Source organism: Nanorana parkeri, unplaced genomic scaffold (genome assembly GCF_000935625.1).
Source record: "Nanorana parkeri isolate BGI_ZX_2015 unplaced genomic scaffold, ASM93562v1 scaffold51, whole genome shotgun sequence".
NCBI classification, from domain to species: domain Eukaryota; kingdom Metazoa; phylum Chordata; class Amphibia; order Anura; family Dicroglossidae; genus Nanorana; species Nanorana parkeri.
This window is the reverse complement of record NW_017306319.1, coordinates 1,231,211-1,253,258: the sequence shown is the minus strand read 5'-3', so window position 1 is coordinate 1,253,258 and position 22,048 is coordinate 1,231,211. Positions and strand designations below refer to the sequence as shown.

Here is a 22,048-nt window from a genome sequence, read left to right as displayed (position 1 = left end):
ATACCAGCCCACATGTCTTCCACATGGGGAGGGTGCTTTGCCGGGGGGAGGGCCTGTTTGAGTGTCTGCTTGAGTTTAATGGTTACTTACTTGTTTCAGCAGGAGCAGCAGAGGAGGTGCCAATGCCACCGTTGGCCCTTTAAATTATTTTTGGTTCCAGAACTTGCTGGCAAAATTGGGAGGAGATTCAACTGCTCAAGGATTGTCTTGCTGCGTTACTTTCTTTTACTGGTTTTACTGGTGCAAAGATCTGTTTGCATTTGATTATTTCTCCTGAAATAACAAAAATTGTCCCTGAGTAGTTATAACTCTTAAATCCCTATTACACAAGCTGCTATTAGTTGTTTAGTAAAGGGGATCCCTTTTATACTTTACATTCTAGCTATAGGTAACTGCCTATACTTCTAGCTGTATTACCACTGGTACTATTTACATTGGCTATAAACATTTCAATTACCGCTTTCTGCTTGACAGTTGGTCACCAGTAACACTTCGAACTGGAAAATACATGCAAACATTTGCACCTGTATGAAATATGCTTTGCTTTAGACATACTTTATTCATATGGTCGTTTATAGTGATCTGTTCCACCTTTCATCTATGCTATCTGACGTACTTGTAGCTGTGTAACATATCCTGATAACCTGGCAATGAATGTAGATAGCACTATGATATCACGATGTGTTTCCAAGAATAGCAGTAGGGTTTACTTAAATGTCTAAATAAGCTTTAATTATACTTAATACATATTCAGTCACCTCATTTGCACCCCCAATTATGAAAAATAAAGGGGATTTAGCTATTTAGGTTGTAATTACTTAAGTACTGCAGGCTAGCAAATCTAGACTTGCTTCATGCACTGAATAACAGTAAAAGGAAATTACTTAACAACTTATTGAACATACAGCCGCACTCTGTGAATCTTCATCAAAGTCAAAGTTGTTTATTCAAAAGTACATCACACATAGTAGCATAACAGTCCCATGCAAAAGCAACCCTTTACGCGTTTCACCACTCATAGATGTGAAATTGTTCTCTTCCTACTTATTTTGTATCTCATTTGAAGTTTTACCTCAATACCAGTGTATTATTTAACTGAACCTTTACTAAATGTCCCAAAATTTGTACCAATCACTAGAGACATTGTATAATTGAAACACAGTTTTATGGTTTCTGAGGTTTTATATTGGTGCACACTGATATGGTAATGTACCGGAGTTAATTTTTTTTTAGTGCAGTGATACAAGGTTATATCCTTACATCAGAAGCTCAGTCATTATTATTATTGGTATTTGGTTTTGTAAATAGCATAATCTAGTGTGCAATAAAGTAACACTTGAGTGCCAATAGAGAGTGAAGTCACAGCTTCTAATGTGTACAATTGTTTCCTCTGAGTGACTCAGAAAGTCATAGATCAGGATGACAGCCAGGGAACTACTATTTTCAGATGTAGGGGTCAGCAATGGCAGCCTACATACTTCCAAAATACAGATATTCTAACACCTGTTGTCAGTCAAGGCTTACGCACACTCTGGAGCTGGCTCACACAATGTAAAGTAGTAAATAGGTACACAAGTTCTGACAAGAATCTAAACACTATATAGTGGTATCTTGCAATGCTTGAGTTAACCCATGTACATAGACTGTGTTTCCAGTAAAGTAGCACTTTTTCTACATCTTACAGGATCTCCCTACCTTACTGACAAAATCTGAAACACACAGACAGACAGTGCTGAAAACTTTCCATATTACGGTAGCTGGTTTTGAGAGAAATTTAGTGACACTGAATGGTATTTGCTGTTAACAGCTATCATGCAAGGTTCTGCTTTATTTCACTTAGCAAGAGAGCAACATCCATTAAGGAAGGTATCAGCTGTTCCTCGGTAGTTATGGACAGTATGACGTAGCCCTAAGACTCTTAAGTGCCGTGTCAAAAGAACAAGGGCGGCAAGTTATACATATAAAATTAAACTAACATTAAATACATACATTTCACAAACCAGCTCTTGTTTAAAGGAAAAAAATGTAAAAGCTGCCATTAACACCTAAACACCTTCTGAAGATAATTGTTGCCTGTCTTTCTCTTTTGTTCAAAATGAAAAGCAATCTCTTCCAGGAAATTAAAGCACATTGCAAGGATTTCAACAAACATTATAGTAGATATCTATCTTTATCTGTTCTGAAGAAAAAAACAGTTTGTTTCACCATGTCTTTTCTAAACTGATTCCTGAATGGGAGGGTCTGGCTTGTTGTAACCACCTGGTGCAGTTTATCTTTAGAAGTAGTTAAAACTCTAGGATGTAGCTCACCAAAAATCAAATTTATGTTACAGTAGATGCCTAACATTTTCTTACTATCTTAGTGCAGACATGTGGGACAATCCAGGAGCCAATCATACAAGCAAACAAATACATTTTTGGGGGCATTCCATTCACCAACTGTGTATAAAACACTTTCAGAAACCTATGTTGCCTTTTTAAGCGTTTTAGAAAACAACAGTGGGTTCAGATTAAAATAGAAATTTTTTTTTTTTTCTAGATAGGCCGAGCCAGCTGTCACTCACGTAGCTGGGTGGATCATAATTGTCGGGATCCGTTCCGGCTGCGGCGTCTTAGTATATATACTGAGCTATGGGTGACGGGAGGACGCTAGTTTGTGTCCTCCCGTTACCCTTGGAGAACTATGGGGAAAAGCCCTGACCCCATAGTTCTCCTTTAACAAAAGTGGAGATTTCCTATATGGTAATTGACTCAAAAATGACCAAAGCCAATGAGTCACCATTAGAAACATGCTACTGGCATTTCAGAAGAAACAGTAAGCAGCCCACAAAATACAAGTTTCTTATTGAGTACACCCCTAAGTGAAAATGTCCAATTTGGGCTCCATGCCCAAGAGGGTTAAGGCAGTGCTGGAAAATAATGGCGGCCACACAAAATATTGATACTTTGGGCCCAATTTGGACATTTTCACTTAGGGGTGTACTCACCTTTGCCAGTATGAGAGAGTGAGAACAATAACACCAAATTTGGCACACCTGCTCCCCATTCACACCTGAGACCTTGTAACACTAACGAGTCCCATGACACCGGGGAGGGAAAATGGTTAATTGGGCCCGATTTGGACATTTTCACTTAGGGGTGTACTCACTTTTGTTGCCAGCGGTTTAAATATTAATGGCTGTGTGTTGAGTTATTTTGAGGGGACAGCAAATGTACACTGATATGCAAGCTGTACACTCACTACTTTACATTGTAGCAAAGTGTCAATTCCTCAGAGCCGTCACATGAAATGATATAATAAAATATTTACAAAAATGTATATACACACACTCACTCACACACGCACTATACTATTTGTACTGCAAAGTAGTTTCCTGTTAGCATCCTTTTATACAATTCAGTATAGGCTTTCATTGTATGTGTGTGTCCTTACTGATATATTTCTTTAAATGTTTCCAAAGACAGATGTCAACTATTTTCTTTCCTGCACTTTATAAAGTGTGAATCTGTGGTCACCCTGAAGTCTGTGTCTAATTCCTTTGGAGAGCTAACAATAGCAGGATCTAGCCTGCGACACTGCAGCTGTCTGCAGCACTAATGAAAGGAACAGAATGCAGACATTTCTACTTCAATAAGAATATTAGAGCAGGAAGTGAAGTATATGAATGAAACTCATGGGTAGAAGCACTTGTTAATTTTTTATCTTGGTACTTGAGATTATAGTGTCTCTGTGATTCTCCTGTATTCTCAGCTGTTCATGCCATATTGCTGAGCTGTGTGCAATCTGATCTGTTGATACTTAAAACAGCTTGGAATGTCTTGGATGTCATCTTGACTGTACTCTAATGTTAGTGAGCTTTTCCCTGGTGACATTTGGCTATGGGTATATGCTGCGTGTTCTTTGGCTGGACTGGAAAATACTTAAAGTGCCATAAAGAGAGCATCATACTTAATTTTAAATGCTCATCCAGTCAATAGTCTTCCATTAATTTATCTATTTGTTCACTCTTATCTGTTTCCTTGCCGATGTTTTATCGGGATTTGCAGGATTACAATTTAAGGTGGACTGTCCAGTATGCTAAAAAAATAACCCTGGGCACATTCCCAAGGTTTTCTCTGCTGTTCTACCCTAAAGGCGGCCATACACTTTACAACCTTCGCAAGACTTTTGGTTGTAAAGTTATTAAAGGAACTTACCATCTGCCCATCTTGGACAGGCAGATCGTACTTGTGATCATCGTAAGCCCGCCCCCCTGAGGGGCGGGATTCCGTTGACTCCAATGTTGAACGGGCAGTTGTCGAACAAGCAGGCCACTAACCCGCAGAGAATCATACGATTCCCGGCGGGTTTTCCAGCCTGCTTGTTCGGCGGAAGACATGCAATCGTACAGTAGAAATGGTCGCACACCTTCCATACACTTTGCGATTATCGTACGATCGCTGGATTTCCCGTGATTCATGTACAATAATCGTACAGTGTATGGGCACCTTAACTCAGGAAGGGGTTTTGCATTTTCTGTATATATAAGTAGAGATTGGTTTTAAGATATTCATATTCGTCTTTAAAAAGTATATAAACCTAGGAATGGAAATTAAAATTAATATACTAGATTATATTACTAGTTAGATGTGGTGGCTGCATTAGTTTTCTTGTTTTTTGGCTTTTTTCCCCTTTATTTTCACCTGGTTACCCTGCCAGTTCTACAGTGACAACATTCACTCAATGCACTGTATCTATGGAGAATTACTGTTGTCGGCTTAGCACCAGAAGTGTGTTAGGACTACAAAACACCCCTCCTCATCTCCATAACATAAGAAGTAGGCGTTCTGTAGTTTACAGAGGTGAACTGGGCAGGGCTGATAAGACTGCTTGACATAATATTGTAGAGTGCACATGACAGCACTAGGACCAATCATTTTAAAAACTAAAAGGGTGCAACAAGAGAAGTTATTTGTTAGGTTTTACATACACTTTAAGGGCCTGTGTCAACTGGCTTTTGTTTGCATCAGATGAGTTTTACATTTACACACCAGTCTATGGTGATGCAAAACCTACCTGAAGCAGGTCAAATGTACCTATCGATGAATTCGGAATGATCTCAGAGGTGTTTCATACTGATGTCATCAATACAAGCCTTAAGTCCATCTACACAGGTTCTGAGAGTGCTGTGAAATCAGCTAGAGAGACAGGGACCTGTCGATCTTTCGATTCAAATTATTTTGATCGCTAATGAAAACGCTCACCTCTCCGCCGGCTTCGGGGAGTCCCGTCTGCGATCCGGTCACAGAACAGATGCTGTAAGACACTTCAGTGACCGCACTGGCTTTTTTTTGCTCTTATCTTTAAAATGCAGCATACATTACAGTTCTATCAAATTACAGTAGTCCGGGTAGTTGGAATTCTTACTTTAATAAGTCTAGTCTTGTCTATGCACTAACATATAAAAATGCCCTAAAGTGAATCCAGCTGTTTTCTGAGCCGGATCTGTGATGATAAACTTAAAGCTGAAGTTTAGTAATATTTTTTGAGAAGGATACAACACCAAATACATTAGTTACGTGTAATGGTGTGTATGCCATTTCCTGTAGGCTGCTGCTTCTTATAAAAATGTGCCCTTAATGCTGCCTTGATAGCCACCAGATATGACCCTGATAAGCTGTCTTCCCATGATTTAGGTGTTATCAGTGCCCCTTCATGCCCTCTCCTTTATTCAGAGAACTCATACTACTATTCTCCCACAATGCATTGTGTTCTGTGAATGGGCAGAGGAGGTCCTGTCATTCAACTACTCCTCCTCCATTCACAGAACACAGTGAATGGAGAGTGTGTGTGAAGGGGTGAGCAGTGTTACTCTTCAAGCTAGCAGCGACTGCTGCCAACCCATAAAGCAACAAAAGATAGCTGATCTTGGCAATATCTTGTGGCTATGAAGGCAGCACGAAGGGAAGATTTTTAAAAGAAAGGGCAGCCTGCAGGAGATGGGATACACACCATTACATGTAATGAGCTTGGTGCTGTATCCCCTGCCCCCCCAAAAAAAATTTACTAACCTTCAGTTTCAAAGACTAGGTTTGCACTAGTTGTTACACATTTCTTTACAGAGCACTTGTACATGCCTCTTCCCATTCCTTCCCTGTCGGAACTGCATGAAATCAGCATACCAATGAATAGAGATCATCACTGTACCCTTGGCACACCAGGGGAGACCAATGAACTGGCCAAAGCACGGCATGCATGCAATGCACATATCTTTAGTACATGTGTTAAAATGTTTATAGATACTTAGAATGCTATTACATTTTTCTCAAGCAAAGTTGTATTCAGGTAAAAAAAAAATAGATTAAATATTTATTTATGTTGAAGCTGCCTCTGACTGTTCATTTCACAGGCAGTGTATTAATAAATGGAAACATTTTCTTTCCAATGAGTGCCATCAAGTGGTTTACCTGGGAACTGCAGTTTTTCTAATGTCCAGGGTAAGGGATATTTTTAAAGGTAATATGTATGCAACATATTTATTTGTTGTCATTTTGAAAGGTTTATTTTAATATACATTTCTGCACTTTGGTGCATCTGGTACATTGGTGTATAATAAGCAATATTTTAGTATACTAGCTCGTTGTCTGTCATGGAGTTCTGAGGCTTGAGTTTTCTTTGGTAGCTGAAGACATTGGCTGTCTTTAGCATATGCATCCTGATACAATTTAAACAAGAAAAAACAGTTGTCAGCTAGAATTGCATTTAATCGGAAATCCTAATAAATATACATGAAACCAAACTGTATTAAGTCTCACGATTAATAATGCATATTTTGATTATCTTTTTCAGAACGAACACAGATGACACTGCTACTTACACAGCGGTGGCAAGAAATGTGCATGGTCAATCATCCACCAATGCAGCTGTCATTGTCAGAAGTAAGTTAATTGTCATCACAGATATAAGATGATTTATCATGGCCTCTGGGGAATTGATTAAAACTTCAAATGCTTTTTGCGGACAACAGTAGCAAAACCTTCTGAGCAATTGTGGGTTTAACATTCAAAATAATTCCATAGAGCCCTTTTAGAAAAAAGTCATTTTGGATATATCTGGTATGTGCCCCATGTAATATTGTTTTTAAAATGTGATAGGTGCATAGAAAAAAAATCCTGCAGGGGCCTTATGTATATCTTCAGGCTGACGGCCCCATTCACACTTGAGCTGAGCAACATTGGTCTTGGGGTTTGAGTGTTTGCACAGGCATTTTTGTGCGCATTTCAGGTTTAAATGTTTTTTATTATTATTGTTTTGAGCCAATGAAAATGTAGCTATTATTTAGGCACTTATTTTTATGTCTGTTGGGACCAAAACGTTCAACACTGCCCCACCTGTACTTCTTTGAGCTACAGGCATTTTGCTGAACATTCAGATGTGAACAGGGTTCATAGAAAACAATGGGATTCCTCCGGCAGAGCCTTGTGGCATTTGAGCTAGAAAATGCTAAGGTGTGAATGGGGACTGCAGTGTGACAAATTGTTATAAAATAAATGTATATGCAGGTTTGTGGCAGTCAGTATTCTTGCTAGTTAATGCACATAGCTCTCTGGTGGGATTGCCTTTAAGCTGGACACTGGAGATCTTGTGCCCACAATAACAGTTTTGCTCAGGCATTGCATTCATTCACTGACTCACTGAAGAGTTTATGGAAAGGTTAACAATTGGAAATTTTCCAACCTGTTGAAATGTGTGCATGATGTAAAATAGATCAAACTGGGCATCTGGCCTTGTAGTCTTGGAACTCTTTGTGACAACAGGCAAGCCCTTGATCTTTCATCACGATTAACGAGGGGTACCCATATTCTAAAACACATAAAATTACTCTACATATGGCATGCTGCCTTTTCCTTTCAAACTTGTGAGAGGCAGCAGCTTTCAATAGAGGTGTTTCCTGGTGACCTGACGACGTGTTCATTCTCACGGATTCAAATATAGACACATGGTCATTCTGTTTAAAACATGCCTGTATTTGTGGCACCAGAGAGCACTAGCTGTTGTTGGAGCTTAATCCCATACATATTCATGTGTAAACAAACACCGGTACTTGCATTTACATGTGCACATCGCTTACAGCATATTGAGGGAAACTTACCAAAACAAGAGCAGACAGAATCTGGAGCAGTTGCCCACAGCAACCTGTCGGCTTCTACCTTTTATTTTCAAAGCATAACTGAACAAACTGAAGAGAGAAGCTGATTGGTTACTATGGGCATCTGCTCCATATTCTGTCTTCCAGTTTTGATAAATTCCTTCCATTGTGTGCCTTACAATCCTATGGGAAAGATACGTTGTCAGCACACCTTCTGCTTCAAAGTTGAAACTTCTTTATTGTTCATTCAGCATATCAAAAGAAATTGCAACCTTTCCAAACTTGCCAGGGTCCCTTCATCAGATAAATGGCCTGATGAAGGGACCCTGCGAGGTTTTGAGATGTTGCAATTTCTTTTGATATGCTGAACAATCATCAATAAACATGAACTTTGAAGCAGAAGGTGTGCTGACAACATATCTCTCCTATGACTTACTCTGGCATATCCATCAGTTGTTGTAGCACCTGAATTAAGGGGTATACCCAGAGCCATCCCTTTAATGAGGCAGCCTGTTGCCTCAGGGGGCATCTGTTTGGCTCACATGGGGGAGTGGCAGGTAGAGCGGCATGTTTGTTGTGTGGTGGATACTCTGCTACACAATGCTGCCCCCTTTCTGGCCAGAGTATCCCAGGTTGCTAAGAGCCAGGCAGGGAGATGTGTAAGGGCGATACACATCTCCCCACCCAGCTCTTAGCAACCTGGGACACACTAGCCGGTGTATCGCCCAGCTCCTGGCAACCGGTGACATCACTGGTTGCCAGGAGTTGGGCGGGATGCCGGTCAGAGTGTCCCACCTCCCCACTTCTTCAGGTGGCAAAAAGCCATTCCGGTTTTATGTGCAATATATTTATGATCATACAAACCTATGCGCACAAATACAGCTATATTTTCAGCTGTGTGCCCATACGCCTAGGAATAGGAATTTGGGCTGCACTGCTTTCACAGTTTGCCAATTAGCCTCCTGTTTGCCATATTCCTAATCACTGAACATAAGACATAATCACTATTATATATGTTGCAGTGCAGACTGGTTGTATATTAGTTACTTCTAATTATCAGTTTATAATCACTGAACATAAGACATAATCACTATTATATACAGTATGTTGAAGTGCAGACTGGTTGTATATTAGTTACTTCTAACTATCAGTTTATAAAGAGCGTGTGCATAATTTGCGATGTGCTTGACACTATCTAATACATTTTTTATAGGATTCAGAGGAGAAGAAGAACCTATTCATCCTGGTTTTGTGCCACATCGTAAGTAAACCTTATCCCAACATTGAATGTTAAGGGAGAGTGAAGTCTAAACTACATTAACATCATTTTTCTGGTGCTTCCATTCAGAAGTCTGCTTCTACATTGCTTGGAGCACTATTCATATATACATTAGGTTAGAAGCCCATGCAAAACTGTTTGCTTTGTCTAAACACTTACAATATTGTTATTGCCTTGTAGTTAGTTTACGTATTTAGTTCTACAAAATACTATATTATAACATCAGGTGTATTTCTTCCAGATCTGTGCAGTAATCCAGCGTGAAACTTTGCCTGTATACAATAACTTACTGCAACAGAGACCAGAAGTGCTGTTCTCTCTCCTTGTGCAGGGTGACTGGTCTTGTAACCGCTGCCCCCCGTTGTTATCTGTAGGCAGCCTATAGCTGATGGGGCTGCTGGGCCCCTCCCACAGTTCTGCTCTCGTTTGTGGATATTGAATAATATTTTTTAATTCAAGTTTTTGTGCCCAGAGATTAGCATTAAGAGGAACAAGCACTTCTAGGTGTATTTAGACTAGACTTCACTCCCCATACCTCACAATTCTCAGGGGATATTTAAACAGAGGTACAATTCTTATCTTCATTCCCTGGTCTCCATCTGAGGCAGACACAGGATGGAGATTAGTTTTAAGGATGCAGAATTCCCTGTCACATCACTGAATTCTTTATTCCATTTAATGCTTTGATCATTCACCAAGTTAAACCAGATCTCAACCCAATCACTAAAAATAAAATGTAATTTCTAAAGTTGTGTACTATCTTTTCAAACATTTTAAATCTTATAAATCTCTTAAAGAAGAACTCAGGGTGGAAGAAAACCTGCTTCCTGTTTACTTATGGGGGGACAACTGTCTTCCAATTGTGTTCCTGAATTGTTTCCTTGTCACCCTCACTCCTGATTGAGAATAGCAGACTGGATTTCTATCACTGGAACCTGTAGACACGCAGCCATTCGAATTTGAAGCAACAGCCTTTTTCTTGGATCACTCCTTTTGGAGAGAGCATTTTCCTGTATTACAGACTCTAACCCACTACATATTCTAACCCCAAATTGTAATACTGTTGCAATTCCTAATTATAGAATAAGAAATGTGTGGTTGATATTTATAAATGAAAAAGTTGCCTGTTTGGACTTTCCACCACAAAGCTCCAGTTTACTGTGCTGTATTGTAAATCAGACTATGAATGCTGCTTTTTCAATTAACATATATCTAATTTCCTTTCAGTGCCCCTGACTGCTGCAGTTTGTTTCACCCACATTGACGTTAAGTTTCTGGATACTTTTGGTGTGACGTTTGGAGTTGAGGGTGATACATTGACTTTGTCATGTTCAGTTCTTTTAACTCCTGATCTTACCAGACTGCGGCCCCAGGCAGAATGGTACAGGGATGGTGAGTACTTTTTAATAATCTAGCTAATGTTATACTTAGTTTATGCTGGTAGCAGGGTTTAATGCAAAGGTAACAGATTACCTACAAATGACAGCACGTTGTCTAGGAACAAATACTGTATATAATTGAAACCACTACATTTGTTGCATGTTATTTTATTTATTTATTACAGGTATTTATATAGCACCAACAATTTACACAGCACTTTACAGTGAACATTCACATCAGTCCCTGCCCTCAAGCAGCTTACAATCTAAGGTCCCTATCTCACATACTGTACATACAGGGCCAATTTGGACATGAGCTAATTAATCTACCACCATGTCTATGGAGTGTGGGAGGAAACTGGAGTACCCAGAGGAAACCCATGCAAGCACAGGGAGTGCAACATGCAAACTCCTTGCACATGGTGTGCTGACCAGGATTCAAACCAGGGACCCCCAGGGCGGCAAGGCAAAAGGGCTAACCACTAAGTTTATACACAATTTTTCATGTCTGAGTGGAGTTCAAGCCACCATATATAATTATTTATGAATATTCAAGAGCATATGAAAAGCTAATCTGCTAGTATAGTATGCGCGCCAAATCCTGATGGATCAATGCGTTTCTACCAAGAGTATGTATTACGTACCCTCTGCCACCAATTATATTCAAACCTGCCTTAAAATTCTGAATGTTATTGTTGGCAGTAGGGATGCTCCGATACAAGCATCGGTATTGGCGGCGATACCGAGTATTTGCATGAGTACTCCTACTAGTGCAAATACTCCGATACAAAAAACGAGTACCTGTGCAGCTTCTGCCATCTTCAAGGACCCGAAACCACCGCACACAGGACCTCCATAGCGTCTTCAATGAAACAAGATGGCCGCGAACTCCTCCTTCAAGTCCTCAGTCATCTGCTCAATTCTGACCTCTTCTCCCGCTGATTGGCCGATTGGATGATTGACAGGCTTCCTCACCAGTCAGGAGTGACTGGTGAGGAAGCCTGTCATCATCCAATCGGCCAATCAGCGGGAGAAGAGGTCAGAATGGAGGAGATGACTAGGCTGTGACACGGAGTGGCTGAAGCAGACGGAGAAGACGACACAGCAGGTTAGTACTGCAGCACCGCATGGGGGCTGTGCACAAAAATGCTGTTTAAAGGCATATAATATTTAAAAAAAGACATTAAATAAAGAAATAACTATGTAGATATTGCTTACTAAGGCTTGTATCCCCCTAGTGGGGAAAATAGATGCACACATGTCCAGACTCCAGACCAGAACACTGTATAGTGTGGCACAGCTATATCCAATTCTGGACATGTGCTCATCTATTTTCCCCACACTATGGAGATACAAGCCTTAGTTAGCAATGGCATGATAAATATTTATTTCATGTTCATGTTCTTCATAATATTAAGAAACTGACCTAAAATCATGATTTTGTATTGCTTTAGAAAAAATTTCACCTGTCCTTGAAATAAAGTATCGGTACTCGTACTCGGTCTTAAAAAAGTGGTATCGGAGCATCCGTAGTTGGCAGTTGTTTAGAAGAACCCATTGATACTTCAGGCCCCTACCCCCTTAAAACCTTGGATGGGCACTGTGGAAGTTTGCTGTCATGTACCCAGACTAGCTAACTGTTTTAAATTGGATTTGTATAATGCAACAAAGATTTGTAAAACTGCTTTGCACTTAAAGGGTATCTATGGTCAAAAACTAAAACTAAATATGTATTTCTAAATTGAATTTCATACGTTCCACCCCACTCTTAATAAGCGTATCAGTCTAGAAGTTTGTAAACTTACTTATTGAAGATTCCCATAGGATGTACTTCCTCAATGCACTGACACAATTTCACTCAGCCTCGTGAATATGCACTTCCTAATGTCACTGCTCTAACTAAGCCTGCCATCTGAACTACAACTTAGCATCTGAACGCCACACAATGTACCATCATCATTGCTTGCTGGAAGCAATGCATGATGGCATATGTACTCTTGAGAAATTGAGATTGCATCACATCAAACAGCAGGGTAAGAGATGCAAAGCACACTGGGAATCCAGGAAGTTGTTAAAGGTGATGCGCAGGCAGAAGGCAAAATTCACCACATAAAAGGAATGTTTTCAATTAAACTTTGACTGCATTATCAAAAACAAATCTAGTATGTATTCATATTGCAATGCTGATGTTATAACAGGATAGTATATGCTGGGGCTTTACAACTCCTTTAACAACTGCAGGAGCGTACAGTGCTAAAACCAATATACATTGCTCAGAAAGGTTGCATGCAGTTTTGTGTAATATATCTTGTCATGACATTTCACACAAAAAGTACGAGCAGACATTTACAGCTGACATTTATTGTGAAAAATATATATACCATTAACATTATACTGCTCTTAGTTTTTACTCTTTATCCAATACTTTCAGAGTATACAGAAATGTCAGTTTTATTGTTTACATGCATGTGAATTTTTTTCTATTTTGGTCTGCAAGAAACCCTCTTCCTGATGGGAATTTAGAGTGCATTTGTAACAAAAACATTTTATTTTACTTTTGGATTAAGTAGGCAAAGCTTAGACTGGAAAAGAAATTGAGGGGAATCTGTTTTATACCTGTCACTAGAAAAGGAGGTATAGGGAATCTTCCAGCCGTAACCACTTTCTAAAAGAGGATTTTCCCTGATTTTGAAGAGTTTTTCGGGGTACCTGGTGCCCAACAGAGGAAAATAGAGTGGAGCCATGCAATGCAACACTCCACTGCGAATAGTGAGTGTGCATTACTGTGAATGGGGAAGGAAGTATTGTCATTTTTAGAGGCATGGAATAATGGTAGGATAGAGCTTACCAAAACTTAACACGTTATACAAAATTGCCATCAAGTCACAACAGAACATTATATATGCATCTCAAATTTAGAACTTAAGAAAGAGGGGACACATGGGAGTAGAGAATATTATTAAAGGGTTTGAGAATGTTCACACAATAAATTGTGTGAATACTTACTTGAATTATCCAATCATGTGCACATAAAATAAGAAAACAGGGATTTTTTTTAGTTCAGCAATTGAAGTGAATCTTCACACACATACATTTATGTGAACATTCTCAAACCGTTTAGTCTCAATATGCAGTTCACACATTATACAGTGCACACATATGCCACAGTCCTTGTTACATAGTTACATAGTATTTGGGGTTGAATAAAGACATACTTCCATCAAGTCCAACCCATATAGGTCCACGCATCATCTCATTCTTAGGGATACTGGTATCCCTGGATATTACGGTCCAAACGTTTCTTGAACAAATCTACACTCTTGGCTGAAATCACTGCCGATGGCAGTGAGTTCCAGACCTTAACCGGTGGTGGCCTCTAGTCTTTGTAATGGAGTTAATCTCAAACAGTTTGTTGCCAATGTTGCTGTCACCATTGAACATCTTTTACATGAAAATCATATCCTCCCTTAATTCCACCGTAAACATGTTTAAGGTCAGAAGCCTTGTCTCATAGCTCTGGTCCTCCATTCCCCTAATTAGTTTTGTTGCCCTCCGCTGGACTCTCTCCAGTTCAAGGACATCCCTTCTCAGTACCGGCGACCAAAACTGGACCGCGTACTCAAGATGTGGCCGAACCAACGATCTATATAGAGGCACAATTATAGACTTGTCCCTGCAATACAGCCCCTTCTTAATACAGGACAAGACCCTGCTAGCTTTGTTTACCGCAGCTTGGCACTGCAAGCTACCATTCAGTTTGTGGTCTACAATGACCCCCAAATCTTTTTCTATTTCTGACTTCCCTAGCGGCATACCCATGATTGTATAGCCTATTTGTTTATTTTTATGTCCAAAGTACATTACTTTGCATTTATCGACATTAAACCTCATCTGCCATAGTATTGCCCACTCCCCTATTTTATCCAGGTCCTCCTGCAATGTTATATTGTCACGATCCGTTTCTAGTACCCTCCCTATTTTTGTATCGTCTGCAAACACGGAAACATGGCTATTTATTCCCTCCCCAATGTCATTAATGAATAGGTTGAACAGTATCGGACCCAGCACAGATCCTTGAGGCACACCGCTCATTACACTAGCCCAGTCCGAAAAGGTGCCATTTACAGATACTCTCTGGACACGTTCCCGTAGCCAGTTCTCTATCCACGTACACACCACCTCATCTATGCCCATAGCCCTCAGCTTGTGAAGTAAGCGCTTGTGTGGTACCGTATCAAATGCCTTTGAGAAATCCAGGTATACCACATCTACCGGCTTCCCTCCATCCATATCTCTGCTTACCCCCTCAAAGGTAGCAAGTTAGTTAGGCAGGAACGGTCTTTCCTGAACCCATGCTGATTGTCATTAACTGTGCCCTTATCCTTAACAAATTTTACCAAATAGTCCTTAACTATACCTTCTAACAGTTTACAAACTACCGATGTTAGACTGACCGGCCTATAGTTCCCTGGTTGTCATCTATCCCCCTTTTTTAATATTGGAACTACCGTAGCCCTCCGCCAATCACATGGTACCCTACCAGTCACTAAGGATTCCTTAAAAATTAGGAATAATGGTCTTGTTATAACCTGGCTTAATTCCTTAAGTACCTTGGGGTGAAGGTTATCTGGTCCAACTGCTTTATTTGCATTGAGCATTTTAAGTCTATGTTCTATTCCGCTTTCCGTCAACCATTGTGGTATATTATCGGTTGAACTATGTGTTTTATCACGTACGTCGAACCCGTTTCCCTCCTGAGTGTATACTGAGGAGAAAAAATTGTTCAGCGCCTCGGCCCTCTCCTTGTCACTTGTGAGTAACTTCCCGTTTTCGTCCTTTATTGGGCCTATCTGCTCCTTTCTTACCTTTTTACTGTTAATATATTGGTAGAATTTTTTAGGTTTTTTTTTACTATCTGCGGCGATATGCTTTTCGCATTCTATTTTAGCTTCCCGGATTACTAGTTTGCATTTTTTGTTACATTCCTTGTATTTAAGGAACGCCAATGCCGTCCCTTCCATCTTATATTTTATAAATGCCATTCTCTTTGCCTTAACATGTAGTTTTACAGTTTTATTTAGCCATATCGGTTTAGTCTTTGATCTTTTGTTTTTGTTACCCAATGGTATACACTTTGAAATGGCAATATGTAATGTGTTCCTGAAGCAGTCCCACATTTGGTCTGAGTTTAGGTTGTGAAATGAGTTATCCCATTTTATTTCCCCCACTAGTTTGCGCAACTTATCGAAGTTTGCCCTTCTGAAATTAAGGGTTCTTGTCCGTCCCGCCCTCTTTCCTTTCCTGTATTTAATATTGAAAGTAATCACATTGTGAGTCCTTGTAGCAACAAAACATTGCTTAATTTAATCTGCCACAGCTAGAGTCACTCAGACTCCCACCCCTTCCCTGAGCACTAATGTATCACCTCAACCAAGCCTCCTCCAAGAAGCCCTATGACTTACCTAGCACAACCAGGATTGCTGCACAGTCACGTAGCCTGCTACCTCCTTACCTAAGTCTGTTCCACATGCTCTCAGTACTGCTGTTGGCTCTTTCCCCTGCCTTGAGTCCCAGTCTGCAAAACTAAAGATAGATGGGCAAAGTTGGAAGATGGCAAGACTAGAAGGATTGATGGGCATTGCCTTGATGGTCACATCACTACTGTGCCTGGGGGACTCAATACAGTGCTGGGTGTCTGAGCTGGGTTGTGAAGGCCCCCTGGACGATTCACCTGTTCTTTAGCAGGCCACTCTGACTGTCCTTACACTGCTTGTATTTAGAAAAATATGTATGAAATCCTTATTATATTGCACGGACCCTTTCTTAGGGATACATTTTGTAAGCTATTATTACTGTTGTGCTACTGTGATCTTAACTACTACTCAGCTCTCAGAAGACAAAATCTGGCTCTGTTCTACTCAGCTTAGCCCACCCGTTTCCTTTGAGTCTGACAAAAATGGCTGGTTTGCAACTGGAGCTTTCACCCATTGATAGTGGATAGAATATACCCTTGTCAGAGCTGTAATATATTTTGTTGTATGTGCCTAGAAAAGGAATTACAGAAGTAGCAGAAATATATTTCAAAAAACAAAATTGTCTGTTTGCTTTTTGTGTTTGTAGCACAGTCTATTTTGTCCTTGGCATCAAAAAGTGTTATGAGAATTTCACTGAGATCTTCTTTCAGATGTATTGGTGAAGGAAACCAAGTGGCATCAGCTGCATTTTGGAGAAGGGCGTGCAACTCTGTCATTTACACATTTGAATAAGGATGATGAAGGCTTGTACACTGTAAGAATGGTCACCAGAGGCGGAGTCAATCAGCATAGTGGATTCCTTTTTGTAGCTGGTAGGTGTGTCTCAGTATACATTGTTTTGCATTTACATTTCTCAATTTTCAAAACATACGCTTAAAAGGAACCTGTCAGGGTTAAAATATGGGAACTGCCATTGCTGACTTATATTGGACATTGTTTGTGCCAGGGCTGTCATTCTGATCACTGACCTAAAACAACCTGATAAGCCCATGCTTGCTTTGATCGAGTGGTTCGTCAGGTAGTGTAACCAGGATGACAGAGCCAAAGCACGTATCTCCAAAAACAAGTAAACTATGGGAGCTACTATATTGATGAGCGTCTTTTTAATGCATTTGACTTGCTAATTCCAAGACATTCAAATATTTTATTATTGCCACATAACAATAATGTTCTGAATATCACCAATCACATGATTCTTTGTCTAACACTTTTTGGTAAATAATTGAAACTTTTACTACAATTTTTTTGCATTTGTTGTATACATGAATACTGGAATAAACTTATAAGGAATTTGTCCTAAACCAGCATACTATGTAATCTGGCAAAAAATAATAATAAAAAATAATCAACAATAAAAGGGCTACCCATCTTGATGCCAAGTGCATTAATAATTTCACATAAGCAATCCAAACAATGATTAAAACGTCTTTGTAAAATTTATTTTGATGCATGTCTATACTTAATTTTTTTTTTTAAGAACGATGTCACTAACATTGTTATTTTGCTGTTGCAAAGTAGCACAAAGTAGCATATTAATATTGTTGTTGTTGGTTTTACTATTTATTAATATAGCACCTCCATATTCTGTGGTGTTGTCAATCTTAAATTAAATCCCAAAAAAGACCTGCATAGATTAGGAGTGCAAAAAAAGGATAGGGGCATGCTCAAAAAAGCTTAAAGCCCGGTTGAAGGTTCTTCATTTATTACTGTAATGAAGCCAGCCTACATAAACAGTAATAATTGAGGGCTTCGTTCTTACCTTTTACCAGAGCTAATTTGCTGTGTTAAAAGTTAAAATAACCTATGCTAACAACACATCGGATAGTCAGACCACTGCTCAATACAAAATGCAGTAATTTGGGTCTCCAACTGTCTGACACCCCCTGCCCCCCCTCGTAATTAAAGTGCAAGTTCAGCCAAGGTTAACAAGAGCTCCATGATCAAAGGAGGGCCAGTCAAGTGACTTGCCAGTTAACATGACTGGGCTTTTTTTAAACAAAACTTTTATTCAGTTCTGCTGCGCTCTGCTGATTTCAAAGTCCTGAAGCCAGCAGAGTGCACAACACATTGGTAAAGCACATCCCTGGACTTTTTAAATGAGTTTGTTTTTTTACAGAAAGTACAGCGTTGTGGTTGTTCTCTGGCCATTCTCCTGCTTTTTAAATGAGTCTTTTAGTGTAACTGTGAAAATGCTTTCACCAGACAGGAATTTGCAACAGATACACAGAAAGAAATAATATACTGTCAAGGGCTCCATCCTACACCCTAAAATTAAAAAAAATAATTTACTGACTGTCACTTTGGTAGACATTCTTAAAGAAATATATTTTGGAAACTGATTTCAACTTTACAGATCGATACAGGACTATCAGATTGTTAATGGTAATATTGTACTACAAAACAGGTGCAGCACAAAAAGAATGAGATTATAGTAAGTGGTACTTACAGTATAAGGGAGATTGAAAGTTGATTATGTGGTATAGTGGTAGATGGAAATATTAACTGTATGATGGCACAGCATTACAAAATGTTTGTGTAAGTAAAAGTGATCATTTTGAAGGTGGCAGAAAGCCTGAATAAATAAAATGGCACAAAGCTGCATGAGAGCATGCTGTAGGCTGCTCACAGGAGATGCCCTCTGTTTCTCTCATCCTATCAGTTACATTCATGGACAGGCCTGAATATTCATTGAGAGTCAATGGCATTGCAAACATAGTGAGTGGCATTTATCAAAAGCGGAGCAGACAAAATCTGAAGCAGCTGTGCATGGTAACCAATCAGCTTCTCTCTTCAATTTTTAAATCTTAACTGAACTTAAGCTGATTGGTTTCCATGGGCAACTGCTCCAGTTCTGATAAATTCCCCCCACTGTATTTTCTAATATAGCTAAGAGGCTGATTGGATTACTTAGAACTTAGGTTCTGAGCTTTACGTCTTTATACAGTATGTGTATGAAGCAGCTCAGAAGCTCACATGCGTGTAGTCAAGAGGGTTGCTATGGGAATGTATCTTTGAATTATCATGCCTTCCTTGTTCTATTTTTAAAGGAATAGCAAAGAGTTGTCCAGGGCTCACATTCATTTTACTGGCTTTACAAGGGTTTTTCAATGCTTTTGTGGATTTTGCTAACAAACTAGAACCCAAAAATACAGTACTACTTTAAACATTAACCCTTACTATGTTAACATATAAATATTTAGGGGTAAATTTAAAATAGAGAGTGAATACCAGTATCTGCTATCTGCAGGAAACCGCAATATGACTTCACACCACGGCCTGCAATTTACCATTTTACATTCCATCCATACTGTATACAGCAGGCTGTGGTGAGGAATTCATAATGTTGCATGACAGGAGGAGAAGCTGGTCACATGACTCTGTGGTCAAGTGTCTAGGCTCTATTTATAGCAACTTTTTCCCCCATTCATGTAAATGATGCTTAGGAAATCGCTGTGTGTTATAAATGTGCAGGTTTTTTTTTTTAAGTGGCACTATGGCTGTGGTAAAGCCATAACATTGCTTTATAAATAGAGCCTAAATGCTTAACAGTAATCATAAAATAATAATAATAATAATACAAATAAAAGCAACAACACCCTGATCAGATATCAATGCAGGATGATACATAGGCCTAAATTGCACATTGTATGAATTGATTAAAATCAATGTATACCATGTCACATGATGATACATGATGATACAATATATAATATAAAGCAGCTGTATGAACACAGTTATGTTGAATATTGTATTTTCTCTACATTACAAATATTTAAAAACATTGCCACTGATTGCTATTCTATTTTCTCTGAAGATGCTGCAGCTTTGGTCTTAGGGGCACCAGGTGCACCAATGGATGTTGAGTGCCACGATGCTAACAAAGATTATGTGATTGTATCATGGAAGCCACCAAACACTGCCAGTGAAGCTCCAGTTATTGGATACTTTGTTGATAAGTAAGTACTTGGTACCAATGTTTTTGTTAACCACATTACCTATCTCTACCTATCAACACATCATTTTAATGAGCTTCCTAACAGAACATGTGAAGCTGAGGATAATTAGACACTTTTGTAGAACACACAATTATGTTCCCAACTTTGATGATATCCAAAAGTCAGAAATAAAAGGTCTGTGAAATAATTAATGCTATGGAAGAAAAATAGTCATGCAATGCTGCATTCATTGCTAATTACTATGAAATTCCATCTATTAATTTTCTGAAAGGCAGTTTTACACTATTTTATTAACTGAATATAAACCTTTTTTTATGACAGATGTGAAGTGGGCACCGACAACTGGATCCAGTGCAATGACTCACCTGTTAAGATCTGTAAATATCCTGTAACTGGCTTATATGAAGGAAGATCCTACCTTTTCCGTGTCCGTGCAGTTAACAAAGCAGGAATCAGTAGACCATCAAGAGTTTCTATAGCAGTAGCAGCGCTGGATCCTGCTGATTTATTAAGACTGCAAAGTATGTTCACCAGAAATTACTGTATAACTGTATTTCATTTTGCATGTTTTTAAGTTCAAAAATAAGCTGGCAATTTGCAATAATGCTATATTTTACAGTGAACAGCTAAGGCTTTGTAATGCACTTGACCAGCTAAATATTATTCTGTAACTTCACAATAGTTTAATACGCTATGTATTAAATACTTCTACTGGCATTAACTGGTATTAACTTACATAAATAAGGTGGTACCCAGTGGCATAACAATCGCCATAGCGACCCAGGTGGCCACTATGGGGCACAGGGGGGCCCAGCCAGGACATCCCCTAATGTTGTGCAGGCCGCCTGGGTCGCTATGGCATCTCAGGCTGCTGGCTGTCACTGGCAGGTGCGAGGAGGAATGTGTCGCTGTTAGATCACTGACAACCTGTCCGTGATCTGTGCAGCGGCGCGTTCCTCCTCACATCAGCTGATGAGTCAGTGACAGCCAGCAGCTGTGGAGGAGGAAGCCTGGGCCCGTAGTCAGAAGTGGAGGAGGAGGCGGGCCCAACGATGGAAGAGGAGGTGGGGCCCAGCAACGCAGGAGGCGGGGTCTTCCAGCGACCATGGGGGCGGACAGCGAATTGGGGCTGACAGGTAAGAGGTGTGCAGCCCACCTGAGACCCTGCAGAGCCTACCATAGAAAGTCTATGGCGGGCTCTGCAAGCTCACTCTCAGGTGAGCTGTTTGAGATATCAAATGGGCTCTGCAAGGGCATAACTAGAAATCATAGGGCCCCATACACAATTTTGCTATGGGGCCCTGTGATTTATAGTTACGCCCCTGATGGTACCTCATTTGCATAGAATCTATTTTTCACCTCACATGCCAATCCGTTATTAAGGGCACATAGAGAAAGCATACCAAACAACAGGTATATTATCACTGCACTAGGAAATTAAAATGCAACCCGTGTGAAATTATATTTTATTCAAATTTGGTGTGAAGGCTAATATTACTGAAGGGTGGCCAGCTTGTTTGTTCACTGATAAGCTCTATTAGCCGACACCTGAAGGCAAAGAGATGTGTGGATTACTGTCTTACGGTAGTTACTTCCTTTGTTTCTTGAAGTACAGTTTTCCTTTAGTCCCTGTTCATACCTGGGCATTTTGACGCTCAAAGCTAAGTGCGACAAAACACTCATCACTTGAAATCCCATTCATTTTTATGGCTTCTGTTCACACCTGAGAGTTTTGTCGCAAGCTGTAAAATGCCGAACCCTGGAAAAGGTAC

At 39.7% G+C, this 22,048-nt stretch overlaps 1 protein-coding gene across 1 annotated transcript in view; it reads left to right on the top strand.

Annotated features, from left to right (window-relative positions):
- The window catches only part of MYOM2 (myomesin 2), a 128,059-nt gene that overhangs the window by 21,755 nt on the left and 84,256 nt on the right, over nucleotides 1–22,048 (top strand). Inside the window, exons 6-11 of the mRNA XM_018574917.1 lie at nucleotides 6,829–6,917; nucleotides 9,342–9,389; nucleotides 10,635–10,799; nucleotides 16,971–17,132; nucleotides 20,135–20,276; nucleotides 20,598–20,797. Of these exons, the coding sequence (XP_018430419.1) occupies nucleotides 6,829–6,917; nucleotides 9,342–9,389; nucleotides 10,635–10,799; nucleotides 16,971–17,132; nucleotides 20,135–20,276; nucleotides 20,598–20,797 (806 nt within the window). The remainder of the gene's footprint in view (nucleotides 1–6,828; nucleotides 6,918–9,341; nucleotides 9,390–10,634; nucleotides 10,800–16,970; nucleotides 17,133–20,134; nucleotides 20,277–20,597; nucleotides 20,798–22,048) is intronic.